General features: G+C 42.4%; 1 protein-coding gene across 1 annotated transcript in view; it reads right to left on the bottom strand.

Moving 5' to 3' along the window:
- Positions 1 to 234: 234 nt before the first annotated feature.
- LOC124545275 (NADH dehydrogenase [ubiquinone] 1 alpha subcomplex assembly factor 3) overlaps positions 235 to 17,022 on the bottom strand; it is a 29,483-nt gene continuing 12,695 nt past the window's right edge. The window contains exon 4 of the mRNA XM_047124157.1: positions 235 to 737. Coding sequence (XP_046980113.1) covers positions 481 to 737 — 257 coding nt within the window. The 3' untranslated portion in view covers positions 235 to 480. The remainder of the gene's footprint in view (positions 738 to 17,022) is intronic.

Genomic DNA, 17,022 nt, shown 5'->3' with positions numbered 1-17,022 from the left:
ATTTTCATGATACTGACATTTTGGGTTGATAATTTTATGTTTCAGTTCATGTTTTATGTTCGACAAGCAGCAGCAGCAGCAGCAGCAGCAGCAGTAGTAGTAATTGTCATGGTGGTGGGCATGGTGGCGGCAACAGCAGCAGTAGCAGCAGCAGAAATAGGGCTCTCTATAGCAAACTTGATAAACAATTATGGAAAAGGATCATGTTGTAGGTAAATGATAATACGCATACTGTTGTAGTTGAATCATCTTTATGTCTTGTGGTTTGTGATTGAACTATCATGTACATATTAATACAACAGATTAGCACAAGAGCATGAAATTAAAGCTGCACATTAGAGAGTCAAATTTAAAAGAATCTCATCCTCGGTATTTCATAAATACATATTTCTTTACAGAAAAACAAACATTAATGACAAATAGCTGGATGACACAATGTAAGCTAAATACAAGCCGTTCTACACAGAGAAAACAGCTTCGTTAATCTTCATCACTTAAAAGCTTTTTTCTTCTTAACTTCGTTATTCTTACATCATCATCAGTTGGGCGAATATGAACTGGAGGAATGAGAGCTCCTGCTACATAACGTCCCTCAGCATTTAGAAAATTAAATGTAGAGCATGCACGTTCAGTTGGAAGAACTTCCAGATTTATGCGGTGCTGCTTTACAATGTCTGCCACTCTTTTTCTAAGATTTATATCGTATGTTGCATCCCCAATTCCCAGCACAAGCAAATCTGGAATACAAAAAATGAAACAATGAATAATTCACACTGAGAAGTAAGCCTTTAATAGACTAAACCAGGAGATATAAATAACAAGATTTTAACATAAATAATAAATAAATAAAAACCTAACAAACTAAAAGCTGATTCCGCTTGTCTAATAGTACAAGTAATGCATAAACTTAACAAATGATTTGAATTAAAACCACTATGCAGTACAACAACAAAGCTCGAAATACACAGCAACATGGAACCCGTGCATTTCCTCTACTGTCCAAAAAACATTTAGCATTTGCCGGTTTACTCTCTATCAGTGCGCATTTATCTCTATCAGTGCACACACATATCAGATTATACCAATTGTGTACTCCATCCCTTCCCTTCTGTTTTCCTTCAGAAAAGTGGCAGAGAGCAATGAGAGGTTATCCTCTCCAAGACTACAATTATTGATGGGAGAGATGTGAAGGCTGCATGCTTTGTTTCAGACATCAATATAGATGGGTCCCATAGCAGAAGTGAGGGTCACGTGTAATTTCATCCATAAAGTACTGGAAGGTCTGCGCAGGATTGCACAGCCTCAGATGCATTCTAGTGAACTAAAACTTGCCAAATAGCAAACATCTACATTCATACTCCGCAAGCCACCCAACGGTGTATGGCGGAGGGCACTTTACGTGCCACTGTCATTACCTCCCTTTCCTGTTCCAGTCGCGTATGGTTCGCGGGAAGAACGACTGTCGGAAAGCCTCCGCGCGCGCTCGATTCTCTCTAATTTTACATTCGTGATCTCCTCGGGAGGTATAAGTAGGGTGAAGCAATATATTCGATACAGACTGTAAAGCTTCTGTGATCAGTGTCCAACCTCTTGGCATTTTCATCCCAGCTATCCAATGATTTGAATTTGTCCAAACTGACATTGCTGGCCCACTGTCTTCATCTGTAGGACACATCTTTGCTGTTTTGCTGAGCAAGAAGCATATTCAGACTGCAGTTTATCATCTAACAGCAAATGCCTCAGTCGAGCACTTATACCACCAATTAACAGTGTGTCTGAGAAACAGTGTTGGACAGACAGTTTATCCCTTCTCCTATCAGGTCTGTGCAACACCACCAGGGAAGATCTTCATGTTACACAGTATAACTGGTCTACAGACACACAGTCCAGTTACCTGGCAAATTCTTCACCAATACACCAAATGGTTTTATTGAGCCATAAGACCTCTTTCCACAATGATGTTCACATATTCCCTAATTCCCATCGCAGTTCTTAGCCAAAAGAGAAGACATTTAAGAGCGATGTCAGTGACACTTTAACTATGATTTCCATTGATGGTCTTAAACCAGTTTTCTGCATCTACAATGCTGGTAACTACTAATCAGACAAGACACCAACAGTGCCCTCCTCATGATGCCACAATACTCGGCATGTTCACACACCCCTCTGCCGATCATCACTCCATCTGGACGTTGTGTGGATTTCAGAAGAAAATGCCATTAGCATTTTGGATAGGAAGTGATGATTAGTGATAAAGTTGCTCTGTTGGGCTGTTTGGCCACTGAAGACATGCAACTTCACATTCAGTGTGAGTAATAGCCGTTTACAAACTACCCTATACTGTATGTCCATTGCATGCAGTTCCCTTTGCATTGTTTGCTTGGAAACTGGCCAAGATGAACCGGCATTCACTGACAGTAGTAATTCCTGTAAAATCAAAAAGCAGTTGTCACAGGTAAGGGAAGACATTCGTCTCTGGTGCCCGATGGTTAGAATATTTTTACAACCACATTTCTTGTGCAGTGTTACATGACTTAGTGGTTTACCATTTTTGTAAAAATGTTGAACAGTCCACACTGATCCACTGAGAAATCAGGCAACATTATTCAGAATGCGGTAAAAAATATAAAAGCCACACGGCACTATTCGCTAGAATATCCCACAGGTAGTTCAACCACCTAGTGGAAGGGGTATTCTTTCTCAATGTGCAACCAAACCAAGTAGCGAATAAAGAAATAAAAAAGTGTACTTGTGTAACAGTTATTTCCAGAAAAATACTTTTTCATCCACACACAAAAAATTATGTCATAAAATAATGGATATCATCATGAGAAATCGACGATTAGGCCAACCATAGACACTCAGTGGTACCTGTTGTGAAACCAGGGAAGGTTGCAGCCAAAAAAGATGCAAACTACTGTAACCAACGTGTTGTCCTTAGGCTATACTCAGTTTTGTTTGCAGGTGGTGTTCTGTATTATTTTAATAAAAACACTTTCTTTTCATTAGTGTGATAATCTTGTCATAAAGTTTAATGGTTATGTGCTATTAAGCACCATTATTTGTTTTTATATAATTTTCGCAAGAAATCTGTTCGCTTCCTGAAAATGAGTCATACCCAGTTACAGGTAAATAAATTGTTTTATTTAATACTATTTTGAGTGATTTATAATATGTCTCTAACTGATCATGCATTATCCACATAATGAAACTCAGCTAAAATGGAATATAATGAGCACAGCATAAATAAAACAGGAGGGCCACCTCTAGAGGCAGTATGTTTTGTCCAACTTAGAAGTTAAAAAAAAAAGACATTATATGTAAATAAAGAAACAGGATGTGTAAATTTAGTCTAGCAAACACAACATAAATGTGGAGTGTTATTTTGAGCCAGAATATAGGGCGAGATAGTTATGGAGAACACTGGGAATAGTGGTGTCTACAAGAACAAGAAATGCGCAACACCATGATGATGCACGGGGCCACGCAGTGGTGGCTGACTACTTTTATCATCTGTCTGTGGCATCAATAGACATAGGTATTCAAGGGCATATTGATATCACACCACTTTTCTGTCCATTCATATCAGTATTTCAAAGCTGTAGGTGTTATCTTCTCCTTCAAGTAGCTTTCCAACTACCCCCAAAATGCTATGTGTGCCATGTTTCAGACCAAACACACAGGAAAAAATCCTTGGTAATGCCAGAAGCAAAGATGGATGCTTCATTTTTTGGTCAAGCATTCTCACTATTTTACTATGGGGACTAACATAAGAAATGATTTTCCTTACAAGCTAACTAGACAAAATTTTAGTCACTACACTAAAAGAGGACACTGGTTAGTTTTCAACACTGTAGGCAGTGTACAAGAACTGGCACCGGATGATTGTGAGGCCATCCACCACTGACTAAGTCATGGCAATGAAGTGATGTGTATAAGCCAGTCAGTTGTATGGAATCACTGCAGTACGATGGTCAATGTGTAGATGGGACACAATGTCAGAAAAGAACTATCATGTCTGGATGTGATGTGCACACAACCAAGTCATACCCGGCTCTGCAGATGAGGTCAGTAATACAGACCTGTGCAGTGGTGTTTGACTCTGAAGTACACCAGTTCACACCTTTACGGTGGATGAAATTGTCACTGCCAGTATTTGGTTGGCAAGGTGGTGGAGTGGGGGTAGTGTAAAGTCCCTAGTCGCCAGTCTTTGTACTAACTCCTGTGATTAAATTTCATGTCTCTCCAAAGCGTCTCATGAAGTCAGCAGATGTGACATTGTTGGTGTAGATCTGCCGTTGGATGGGGACATTAAGCTCAATGGGCCCCTTGGTTCTATTCTACAGGAGCAGGCTACATGGCGGCACCAGGTTTCATTCTCCCCCTTCCCTCAGTAATATACAACAAAAATGCAATACTACACTATACACACATTCATTACTCTTATCCATACTCATAAGATAAGACACAATTCTCACATATCACCAAGGAAAGGGGCTACTACTGAAATTGGTGTAACGGTAATGAATTACATATGCTAACCTGCTTCATGAATGAGTCTGTCCATACAGCAGTTCCTCAGATAAACCTTCACATACAAACAGGAAGACACGGCAGTGGACTTATGGATTTATGATATGGATACATAGGACAACTGGGGTCAACATGGCAGTAAAAGGAGAAGTCAGGCTTTGTATGTTATTTGATACAAACTGATTTTATATACAAACGAAACAAATGATGCAAAAGATACAACGGAGCATTAAAAAGTTACATACAATACATAGTTTTTTTGGCTGGTCATAAGAGTTCCAAGGCTATAGCTTTTTCATTTTTTTAAATTCCTTTGTCTGCTGCTAGTTTCAGGATTGCAGTGCTATCTCAAACACACATTCTTGTCAAAATCATCCAAGCTGTCACGCTGTAACCACAAAACAAGTAGTGAACAATGAAATAAGAAAGTACACCTAAGGCACTGCAATTTCCAGAGAAAATTCTTCATGGACCCATAGACAAAATTTTCCCTTGTGAGGTATTGGAGATCATGAGGAGTCTACATGTAGTTGTAACTGTGTGTGTGTAAAAAAATGCTAATCAGGACAGTTATGACAAACTGTATGTTGCATTAGTATCATCTGCCCAAAAAACTGGCTTGACACAATCTACACACTTATCTACCTCGTACAAGCCATTTTGTATCTCAGTAACTACGACAAACAAAATCCATTTGACGTTACTTATTGTTTCAAGCCTTGATCTCGCTCTGCAATTTTATCCCCCTCTCCCCTTCCACTCCTTCCCACAGACTCCCCCATATTACTAACTGAACTATACCTCGACACCTCAGGATGTACCCTGTCAACCTACCCTTCTCATTGTCAAGGTGTACCATAAAGCTATTTTTTCACCAGTAATATTTAGTTATTCGATCTACCCTTTTTTGTGTAGCACCACATTTGAAGTTTCAATTTTCTTATTATCTGTTGTTTGTCACCCATGTTTCACTTTCATATTAGGTTAATTGCAACCAAAGACTTTCAAAACAGCATTCCTAACGCCCAAAGTTAGATTTTTTTTGTAATGAAAGGAAAGATATTTAAGGGTTCAATGTAAACTGTCATCCTATGGTACATTTGTAATATTTTTGTTACTGAATAGTTTCATATCCCATGAATAATTAATTCATAAATGAAACAGTGTAGGTCAAACTTAATATTTCCTGGGGCCACATAAAAATGAACTTAACATGGTTTTAGGAATCCTGCACAAGCCGGTAGTTGAAATTTTTTTGTTGAAACAAGTCATATGGTGTTCTGTGCAATTTTTCTGGTATAGAGTATTCCATGATGTTTTGGGATTGTAGCCAGATGGCACTGACTTCTTGCCATGATATTTTGGCTGATAACCGTTTTGCCATCTTCAGGTGAGTGTTTTGCACTGGAGATTGCTAGTTTACATTGTTAGCTTTGTACCAAAAAATTGGGGCCATGATGTACACACAAAGCCAGCCAATACATGAGCAACCTCTGTGATGTTTAATGCCCTCTTTCTTATACTACCATGGAAATCTTGGCCTCAATGAGATCCTTCTGGGATTCAGTTACTAAGGAGATCTTATTCATGGTGATGGCAGCTTTCACCTGGATAAGATGCGGGAGCCAGTGATATCTTCAGAAATAAAACGCTTTATGACTGATGACACATCTAGCGACAGTTAATTTTCTTAATTTGACATCTGAATTTTAACTCAATGAGCATGCATTCTGACAGAGAGCGCGCGTGTAGTATCACCATTACACATGCGCCTGTGCACCACAAATGGAGCAATATTCAAAGGCAGGGATTGCTCTGTAATGGCTGCCTTCGCAAACGCATCTCGGCCTCAATTTTCGGTATAAAGATAGCGATGAAAACTAGCAACCTCCAAGACGAAAGACACACCAGAAGATGGCTGAATGGTTGTCAGCTGAAATATCGTGGGAAGAAGTTGATGTCATCTGGCTGCAATCTCAAAACTTGGCGTAATAAGTCATACAGTAATAGGAACCTTCTATAAGAAAATAGCTACCAATGTCAGTTATAAAGTAAATATTGAAAAACCTGCAGGACATAATGATTGGGCAAAATGGAAATGGCACATCTCTATGGTGCTTCCTTCATTCATATGAACTGGAAGACACTATTAATGATAAGTGTGAACGTGTATTGGCATGAAAAATATGATAGTAGCTGCTCTAAGTAAACCAGCTGCTGAATGTGTGTTAGCTCGCAGTAACACTAAACAAATATGTGACAAACTATGTGTGTGACCTGAATGTAGCAGAACACAGTGTTTAAATATGTTAATTCAAACTTTTTATGGGTCCAGTATGTCAACACAGAAGATATTATGTAGTATGGGTGGATTTTAAAGAAATCTACTCACAAAGCAGCAGCAGCAGGGCAAAACACAAATAAAAAATATGGGAATGTGCAAGCTTTCAGAGCCAGTAGCTTCTCTTTCTCGCAGAAAGGCTGGAGAGAAAGGAAGAAGGATGAAGGGAAAGGACTGGCAAGGTTTAGGAAATGGGGAGAGTTATAGGACAGTCCTGCAGAATCCTGGGTCAGGGGGTACTTACTGGATAGGATGAAAGGGAAAATGATTGTTGGTGCCTACACCAAATGAGACTTTAATACCTGAGAACTTAAAGGTGGAAGGTAGAGTAATAAGCAAGACTGATATTAATGGGACAAAAATAAAGTAACCAAGAGCAAGAAGAACTAGCATACTGAGGATTCTGTACAAACTTAATCATGTATGTAGACAGTTCACCATTCCAGGAATCGAAAATCTCAAAAGATTTTTGATTGTTATTAATATTGACACTGGCAAGATGTAAGTCCTGGAAATTCCAAGACAAAATCAAAATCAGTCTGCCTACAGTAGTTCCTGAGACTAGCCCAGACATACGAAAGGAAGCAAGCAGGGGACTTTAGTTTATATATGTAGAGAAAGAAGATTAAATAAAATACTTTTTATTTACTTACATAAACATGACTGCAACTAACATTTTATATTTGTGTGTAGTAATATTTTTCTGATATGCTGTTCTAATGGCAAACAGATATTTTTAACCAATATTACAATTTAACAATTTTTGATTTTTTTTCCTTTACTGGTACTGTGAAACCCTGCTTCTTGTTGAATTTCATGAGTATAGGTCAACAGGACCTATACATTTTGATGGGCAAGTTTGGGAGTGTCAAAATATGTGACATAATGGCAGATGTATTAATTATTTTGAATTAGAAGCTTAAATGTTTTAGAATGCCAAAGGACCACAGAACTCAGAATGTGACATAATTTTGAAGTTGATACACCTTGTCATTGCTGAGAAAAAGGGGCCTCAACAGTCAGGCAGGCAAACAAAGAAGAAATCCTGTAAGTGTTCCCACTTAGGTACAGAACCCAACATGATGCAAGCGTCAATAACAGTGTATTATATGTGGTAAATACGTGAGATGGTGAGGAAAAAAATAGATAGATTGGAAAATAAAAGATGTAGGAACATAAATGGGAGCAAAGAAAAGTTATAGTAGTTGTGTTGGCTGAAGAGCCAACACCGTGTTACTAGAGGAGGCCGAAATGCACGCATTTTACCTCACGCAGGCTAGCGTGAGGAGGGAAGAACTATACTGATGTGAGGTATGGAACATGACAAGGAATTAGAATTCAGAAAGTGGACGAAATTAGTTTGGTACTTAACTTTAATCCATTAATGATGAACGTCGCTCTTGACGGTACATGACTCACAATATTATCTGTTCAGAAGACATAGTAACTGAATATGGCGCCTTGCTAGATTGTAGCAAATGACGTAGCTGAAGGCTACGCTAAACTGTCGTCTCGGCAAATGAGAGCGTAAGTAGTCAGTGAACCATCGCTAGCAAAGTCGGCTGTCCAACTGGGGCGAGTACTTGGGAGTCTCTCTAGACTAGACCTGCCGTGTGGCGGCGCTCAGTCCGCAATCACTGATAGTGGTGACACGCGGGTCTGACGTATACTAACGGACCGCGGCCAATTTAAAGGCTACCACCTAGCAAGTGTGGTGTCTGGTGGTGACACCACAATAGTTACTGAAAAGAAATACTGAGTCCACAAAAATTAACATAAATTTATTCCAAGTGAGTGGCAAGAACTAAGCACATGGTGTAATGCCTTTTCCCACTTGCAGAGTTTTAGGGAGCTTGTGTCCAGGGGTGAATCCAGATGGTACATGTGGTGAAAAAAGCACCGATGTTACGCCTATCGTGCTATAGAGTGATTTTTTTTTCTGAGGGAGCAAAAACAACTGAGGTCATAAATGCATGTCATAACAACACTAATCCAAAAATGAGTTAAAAGCAGCAACATGTTAAGCCCAATCAACAGAAGGAAAGAGAAGAACATGGGCTTCCCCTTGGAGAACAGTCCACAAAATACGCCGTAGAGACAGGAGTGGTCCCAAACCAAAGATTAAATGTCATTCACCATATTGCTACAAAGGATAAAAAGTAAAATGCATTTGACAGCCCACAAATCATTTGCTAAAACGGCTGATAACTCAGACGGCAAACATACACTAGAACGTAAGTGGGGGAAAAAAAAAAAAAAGGGCATTCTCTCAGGAAATGACCAACTGTCAGAGGCTGACGACAATGAGCACAAAGTGATGGGGTATCAACACTTAACAAATGATGAGGGCTAAAATACAAGCACCCAATACGCAAAATAGCTAAAATGAATTCCTCACAGTGAGAGGGCCGAGAGGAGGTCGGCTAAGCTGGTGGTAGAGGTTTAATTCCCTAGCGCTTTTTTCCCATGAAGAAAAAAACAGTGGTGATGCCAAAGTGACACCAGCTGCAAACGGACAGCAACATAGATATCATCTGAAGGATTGGAAGAGCTGTCGTGACCAGAACCCACATGAACATCACAGCAGCTCCCTCAACAGTGGCCAAGTGGAAGCTTTCTTGGACCAGTTGTAGTAAGTGACGGACTGTGTACAGCACACAGAGGCTCTGACAGGCACCGAGAGAATCAGAGCATATGAAACAATTAGAAACCCTGTGCCACTGGATATACTGGGTGGCCTAATAGAGTGCAAAGAGCTCTGCTGTAAATATTGAGCAATGTCCTGGAAGCCGATGCCGAAAATGGTTTGTGCCAAAGATGAAGGCACAACAAACACCACAGTCAGTCCTAGAGTCGTCAGTGTACATGGAGGTGCTATCACTAAGTTGCATGTGAAGGTCAAGAAACTTACCACACTAGATCAAATCTGGAGTAGTTCCCTTAGGAAGCGAATGAAATCCAAGATGAATTTAGGCTGCCGCAAAAATCCAAGGTGGTGAATGGTTCACACCCATCAGGAACATGGCAGACAGTGCGAAGTGCCAAAGCAGGAGTCGAAAACGAATTCTGCGAGGTAACAGACAAAAAGGATGTGCCCCACACTGGTAGTCAAGGGAGTCATCGAAAAAGGGGTGTCCAACAGGCGGCTGGGCAAGGCAGACAAACACCATGCGTATCTACACAGGAAAACATCATGCCGGTACGACAGTGGTAATTCAACAGCTTCTGCATAGAAATGCACAACTGGGTTAGTGTAAAAGGCCCCAGGCCCCAAATGGATTCTACAATGGTAGATTGTATTAAGACAGAATAAGACGGGTGGATGGACGTGCAGATGAATAAACGAAACACCCATAGTCTAGTTTCAAACGCACAAGGGATTGGTACAAATGGAGAAGGTGGTCCGATCCGTTCCCCAGGAAATACCACTTAGGGCACGCAAAACACTTAGGGATCGGGTACAGCATGTGGCCAGGTAAAACATGTGGGAGGACCAAGAAAGTTTTCTATCAAGCATGAACCCCAGGAATTTCATAGTTTCAGTGAACAGAAGAGTCACAGGCCCAAGATGTAAAGATGGTGGAAGAAACCCACTGTGCTGCCAGAAATTCTTACAAATGGTTTTGTCAGTAGAAAAGTGAAAGCCGTTTTTGATGCTCCACGAGTAACACCAATCGAAATATCGCTGTAGACACCGCTCAAGGAGACAAGTCCATGGAGAACTGCAGTAGATCACAAAGTCATCGATGAAAAGGGAGCCACAGATGTCTGGTGGGAGACAGTGCATAACAGGGTTAATGGATACAGCAAAGAGGATGATGCTCATGACAGAGCCTTGAGGCACCCCATTCTCATGCAAAAAAGGGGTCCAACAAGGCCAAACACACATGTACCTTGAAAACTTGGGCTTTTAAAAATTCCTGAAGGAAATGGGGCAGACAGCCTCAGAAGCTCCATGGGTTAGAGTACAGAGGGTAGGAGTCTTCCAGCAGATGTCATAGGCTTTTTCCAAATAAAAAAACACGACCACAATCTGGTATTTCTTCAGAACACGATTCACGACATGAGTTAACAAAGTGACAAGATGGTCAACTGCAGAACAGCACACTCGAAATCTACAGTGTGCAGTGCTTAGCAGATTGTGAGACATGAGCCACCATACCAGCTGGCCATGAATCACACATTCCATCACCTTGCAAACACAACTGGAGAGAGAAATGGGGAAGTAGCTAGAAGGAAGGTGTTTGTCCTTACCAGCATTAGGTATAGGTATGTATCAGCATCTGGGAAACATGCAATCTTCCCAAATGCGAGTGTGAACATCGTCTGGCGGAAGATCAGGATAAACTGAGAGCACAATCTGACTCCCTCATAGTAAATGCGGCACTGAAGCATGCACGATTCTGAGAGGGGAAGGGAATTGCCTGAGCCTCCTCTGCTCGTTTCTGAGGGAGGAAGATGGAGTGAGTGTGGCACTCAAAATCTCCACAAATGGTGGCCTAAGGTGTTGGAGATAGCTAGAGGGTCCACAATGACATTATCTGCTACGGACAGGCCAGAAATCATGGAGTAGACCTTGGTCCCAGAGAGTCGACGGAGGCTGCCCCCACACAATGGAAGTGGGAGTAAAAAGAATGAGTAAGTGAAATCTGGCTAGCCTATTTAATACTGTGAAGAATGTGATGACACTGCACACACAACTGTTTATAATGAATACAGTTTGCCATCATAGGATGACAGGTAAAAAGGTAAAGAGCACATCTTTGTGTGCGAATCACATCGCAATACACTACAGTCCACCGAGGGGGGGGGGGGGGGGGGGGGGGACAGCGCGGTAAAGATGAAGTGCAAGGTACAGAACGTTCTGTGCCAGTAAGGATAATCTTTATAAGGTACTCTTCCTGATCATCACGACTGAGGAAATGTTGTTCGTCGAAGGCTGCCAGAGAGGAGTAAAGCCTCCAGTTCGCCTTAGAAAGCTGCCAATTGGGTTTACGCGTAGGTGGGATAGGAGTCAGAAAATGGATAGCACATGGGAAATGGTCGCTTAAGTGTGTGTCAGACAAACAGACCATTCGAGATGACAGGCAAGCTGGGCAGTGCAGAACGACAGATCCAAATGGGAATTGGTTTGCGGACAGTCTGAAAGGAACATGGGTGCTTCAGTGTTAATACAGACAAGATTGAGTTGATTGAAAAGGTCAGCCAAGAGGACACTTCTCGGGCAGGTTCTGGAAGAACCCCAACCAAGAAGGTGTGCATGAAAGAGACTGAGCAACAAAACAGGTTGAGAGAGATGACAGGTAAGCTGAAGGAAGCCTACCCTGGTGACACCGAATGATGGAGGGATGTAGACGTTGCAAAGAGAAAAGGTGAAGCAACTAAGGATAATGCAGACTGCAACAGCTTGCAGCTGAGTGTTCAGTGAGACAGTTTGGCTATGAACTTCATCCCAGATGGGATGAAGGGAAGGTCAAAGATTACCAAAAGGAAATGTGAGAGGTCAAAGCAGTCGTGAGAATGCAAAATTGTTTCTTGGAGGCAGGAAGCATGTGGATGCTGCAATTCCAAGGGCAGCCATAATTCCTCCTTGTTGGATCCAATGCTATGAACATTCCATTGGAGAAGAGACATAATGGGGAATGGAGAGGAGAGAACAAATGAAGGGTAGTCACCCCTGGTGGCTGCCGAATGCCAGCCTTCGAAAACTCTCTGCCACAGGATGCAGATGCTGGAGATCCTGTTACATGAGATCTACAGAGGCATCAGCATTCTCCCTGGGTTTGCCTGTGCATTCCAGTGCAGAAAAACAATAGGTGGTGTGCACTGGTGAAATGGGAGTCTAGCTGAGTGAGTGTATCACATGGCGACACTGTTGAAGACGATCTCAACATGGGGAAGGAGAAGACCATTTGCCTTTGTTTAATTTCTTAGGGCCTTTGCGGTTGGCAGATATAGTCTCAGATGTGTGTTGACTGGAGGGACGTAAGAAGTCTACGTAGGAACATTCCTTTTGTCATTTATGGCCTGCCGGCTGTGTAGCAGGTGATTTCGTCACCAGGGGCGAAGATCTGGTGGCTTGTTGCACAGCTGGAGGTGAAGGAGACGGGGATGCTAGCATGATACTAAGTAATTTTAGAACTGCAGTGCTGAATTGGCAGTCGCAAGTCTGCATGGCCATATGCTACATGGAGCGAGATGTAGCAAGAACGGCACTATAAGAGCCAGATAGTACAATGGGAAAGCTTTCAACTAGCCAACAACTTGCAAGGGTCAAGGTAAGGTACTTTTCCCTTCACCCGGATCCCCTGGAATGCCCTCTCATTGAGATACACAGGACATTCTTGGGATGAGGTGGCATGGTCATCATTACAATTGATACAGTGGGGAGGAGGCAGGCAATTGCCCTCGTGAGTACAACTGCCAGGAGTAACACATTTGGCCACGTTTTCATAGGACACGGGAGTGTGTTTGTAACATTGACACTGGTAGCAACACATAAGGTTTGGAATGTACAATCAGACTGTGATGACTTCGTAGCCTGCTTTGGTCTTCGATGGAAGCACTACTTGATCAAACATGAGAAAAAGAGTGCATGTTGGCACTAACGTTGCATCAAACATATTCATTACCAGATGGACTGCAGTGACGGCTTGGATTTCTCCCTCAGTCAGACCATCAAGCAGCCGAGTGTAAATAACATTACATGAAGAATTCAGCGACAGGCCTCGACACAAACAGGATAGCTGTGGGGGAGTGAAAATGTGTGCAGCTGTTGGGAATGAAAATCACAATTTGCCTCCGGAAGCAAAGTTCCATTACATAAACAAGAACAGGATTTCACAGTGCCTGCAATTGCATGAACACCTTTTTGAATAATAAGCAGTTTAACTGTAGCAAAGGTCTGATCTTCTTCAGTATGTGATAGGCTGAGGTACCGAGGTGTGATAGGCTGAGGTACCGAGGTGCAATAGGCTGAGGTACCGAGGCGCAGCTGGGAGTGTCTTTGAATCATTAGCCTCATTCCATTTATGTTTAGTGGATGCAGAGTGAGAAAGTGATTGGTTCACTGCAAAAAAATTCCCCATGGTTCCCAGTATCTCCAATGGAGCACTCCTGCCAACTCAGGGTCTCCTCAGAGGGGGCTCACCTACCTCAGGCGACTGTTCACACTTCTGGTCTTATACCTCCCACCAAACTCCTGACAGAGGGACCTACTGGCAATTTGGGAAGGTCACAGCTCATGCTATCACCCCTCCCTGGGCCTGGCCTGTACCAGGGGTATGTGCGAACCCTACCTGCCTGTCCCCGCTGGCCTTCACGAGTGCACAAGGAAGAAGAAGAAATAAAGAGAAACCCCAAATGCTGAAGCGGAGAAATGGTATAAGATGAAGGCAGGGGAGAAGGAACACATAGAGGATAGATATGCAGCATGGAACGGGGAGAGCTGCTTACGTTTGGGGTACCATGGAAGCCAAGCACAAACTCACCAAAGAGTGGTAACCCTATGGGGAGGGTTTTAAAGTGCACTCTGAATCAAGATGTAGTGTGTTATCAGTATGCACCCTCCATGCGCATTCATCCTAACTGATACCTTGGTGGTAATCATACCAATGTAGAAGGCCAAACAGTGTTTACGTAGCGGCTAGTACACAATAGGATTATGTGAAATTTAATTGTGAGAGTGTATTTAAAGATTCCAAAAGCTTCAGCAGGTCAGCCTTACCATGAGTCCTTATGGCAAATATATCATCAGTGTATTAAGACCAAACCAGAGGCTGAAGGCTTATGGATTCCAGGAAATCCTGTCCCACTCCAGCTCTCTAAATACCACACTATCAGCCACCACTCCTGTCCTACACACCGACTGTGTCCAACCTTCTTAACATCCCCCACCTTCACCACTGCTACCCAGAGCAATGGAAACTCAGGAGCACAAGTAGATTCAACTGTATAGTGTTCTCAACCTCCAACCTAAGCCACCCCCTCCCCCCAAATTATCCAAGGGTCTCACTTTTAGCCCTAAATCTGCCGTTAATCGTGCTGCTTTGATTAAGGACCTACTGTCCTTAATACAAAAAGTATCACTTTGCAATCCAATCTCAGAACCTCTGCAAAAGCAAACCTGACATTGAGCCCTGGCTTGAACAGCTTTGACCAAGAATCCAACTTGATCCCCCACCGCTACCTCAAAATCACCCCTTAAAGGATTTCCAAGAATTCATAAAATCTCAAACTGGTCGACCTCCCTTTCTCAGGTACCTACATCATTACCCTAACCCGTCCTCTGTAGATTTCCATGTGCTTCATTCCCTAAAAACTGATGATTCCATCATTATCCTCCGAGCGGACAAGGGATCTACCGTGCCATCATGATCCTGTCCCTGTGGTACAAACTGACCTGCAGTCCCTCATTAAAACCACAGGCCCCTTACGAGGATTAGCACGTCGATCCATAGAACTTCTTATCCCACCCAAAACACACACTCACCTTTTACCTTCTTCCTAAGATCCACACACTGAATCCCCCTGGCCATCCCATACTTGGTGACTTCAAAGCACCCACTGATATATCCCTATCTTAGTTGATCAACACCTGCAACTTACAGTACAAAGACTCCCCTCCTATGTTAAAGACACCAACCATTTCCTAAATCACCTGAAATTTGTGCCTTTCCCAATTTCACCACACTAGTTACCATTGATGCCATCTCCCCCTACACCAACATTTCCCCATGTGCATGATCTGTCTACTGCTGAACACTGCTTTATCCAGCACCCCCCCCTCCCCCCCCCCCTGATTCCTAACCTATGACATCTTTCCTACTCGCCTTAGTAAACTTTATACTTGCGAACAATTACTTCACCTTTGAGCAGCAGACTTACAAATAGATCAGGGGTATAGCCATGGGAACCAAGATGGATCCTTCTTATGCCAACCTTTCAATAGGCTGTCTGGAGAAGGCTTCCCTGGGATCTGCAAGCCATCAGCCTCTGGTTTGGTTTTAGATACAGTGATGTCACCTTTCCCATATGGAGTCATGGTGAGGCTGACCAGCTGAAGTATGTGAAATCTCAAAATATAGTCTCCCAATTAAATTTCACATTGCCCCATTTCAAATCTCTCTCACTTTCCTTGATGTTGCTACACACTTCTGTTCACACTAAAGCTAGACACAAACAACAGTAGTAACAGTTTGACAGTTGTCATGCTTCACTCTTCTCACCTCAGCCTTCACTGCACATATTATTCCACTGGCCTAGTTCAAAAGCAGATTTTTTGGACTATCATATCCAGTCCTAGTACTGCTGACCTCTCCAAAAAAACTTATGAGCACACAGTGCTAGTAATGAATGTAGTAATCAGCTCCTTTGACAAGACTATGACTTCCTAAAATCATATGCTGAAATGACATCCATTCTGTCTGACATTCTGCCCACCACAGCTAGAACAGCTTTTTGTCCCCCCCCCCCCTCCCCTCCTGCCACCAATCTCTGCAATATCCTGCTCAAATCCTATGTTCCTTCTGCACCCATTTCCCTACTCTATGGCTCCTACCTCTGCAATTGTCCCTGTTGTAAGATTTGCCTCATACATCCTCTTGCTACCATCTGTACCAGCCTTATAACACACAAAATGTATACTACCAAATGAGGAGCAGCCTGTGAAACAACATCAACATGTTGTGTAATAGCTGTTATACAAACACTGTTTGACCTTCTACATTGGTATGACTACCATCCACTTAGTTAGGATGAATGGGCTTAGAGGATATACAGGGTGTTACAAAAAGGTACGGCCAAACTTTCAGGAAACATTCCTCACACACAAAGAAAGAAAATATGTTATGAGGACATGTGTCCAGAAATGCTTACTTTCCATGTTAGAGCTCATTTTATTACTTTTCTTCAAATCACATTAATAATGGAATGGAAACACACAGCAACAGAACATACCAGCATGACTTCAAACACTTTGTTATAGGAAATGTTCAAAATGTCCTCCATTAGCGAGGATACGTGCATCCACCCTCCGTCGCATGGAATCCCTGATGCACTGATGCAGCCCTGGAGAATGGCGTATTTTATCACAGCTGTCCACAATACGAGCATGAAGAGTCTCTACATTTGGTACCGGGGTTGCGTAG

The sequence above is a fragment of the Schistocerca americana genome, chromosome 8, assembly GCF_021461395.2.
Source record: "Schistocerca americana isolate TAMUIC-IGC-003095 chromosome 8, iqSchAmer2.1, whole genome shotgun sequence".
NCBI classification, from domain to species: domain Eukaryota; kingdom Metazoa; phylum Arthropoda; class Insecta; order Orthoptera; family Acrididae; genus Schistocerca; species Schistocerca americana.
The sequence above is the reverse complement of the archived record's forward strand: the minus strand, read 5'-3'. Positions and strand labels throughout refer to the sequence as shown.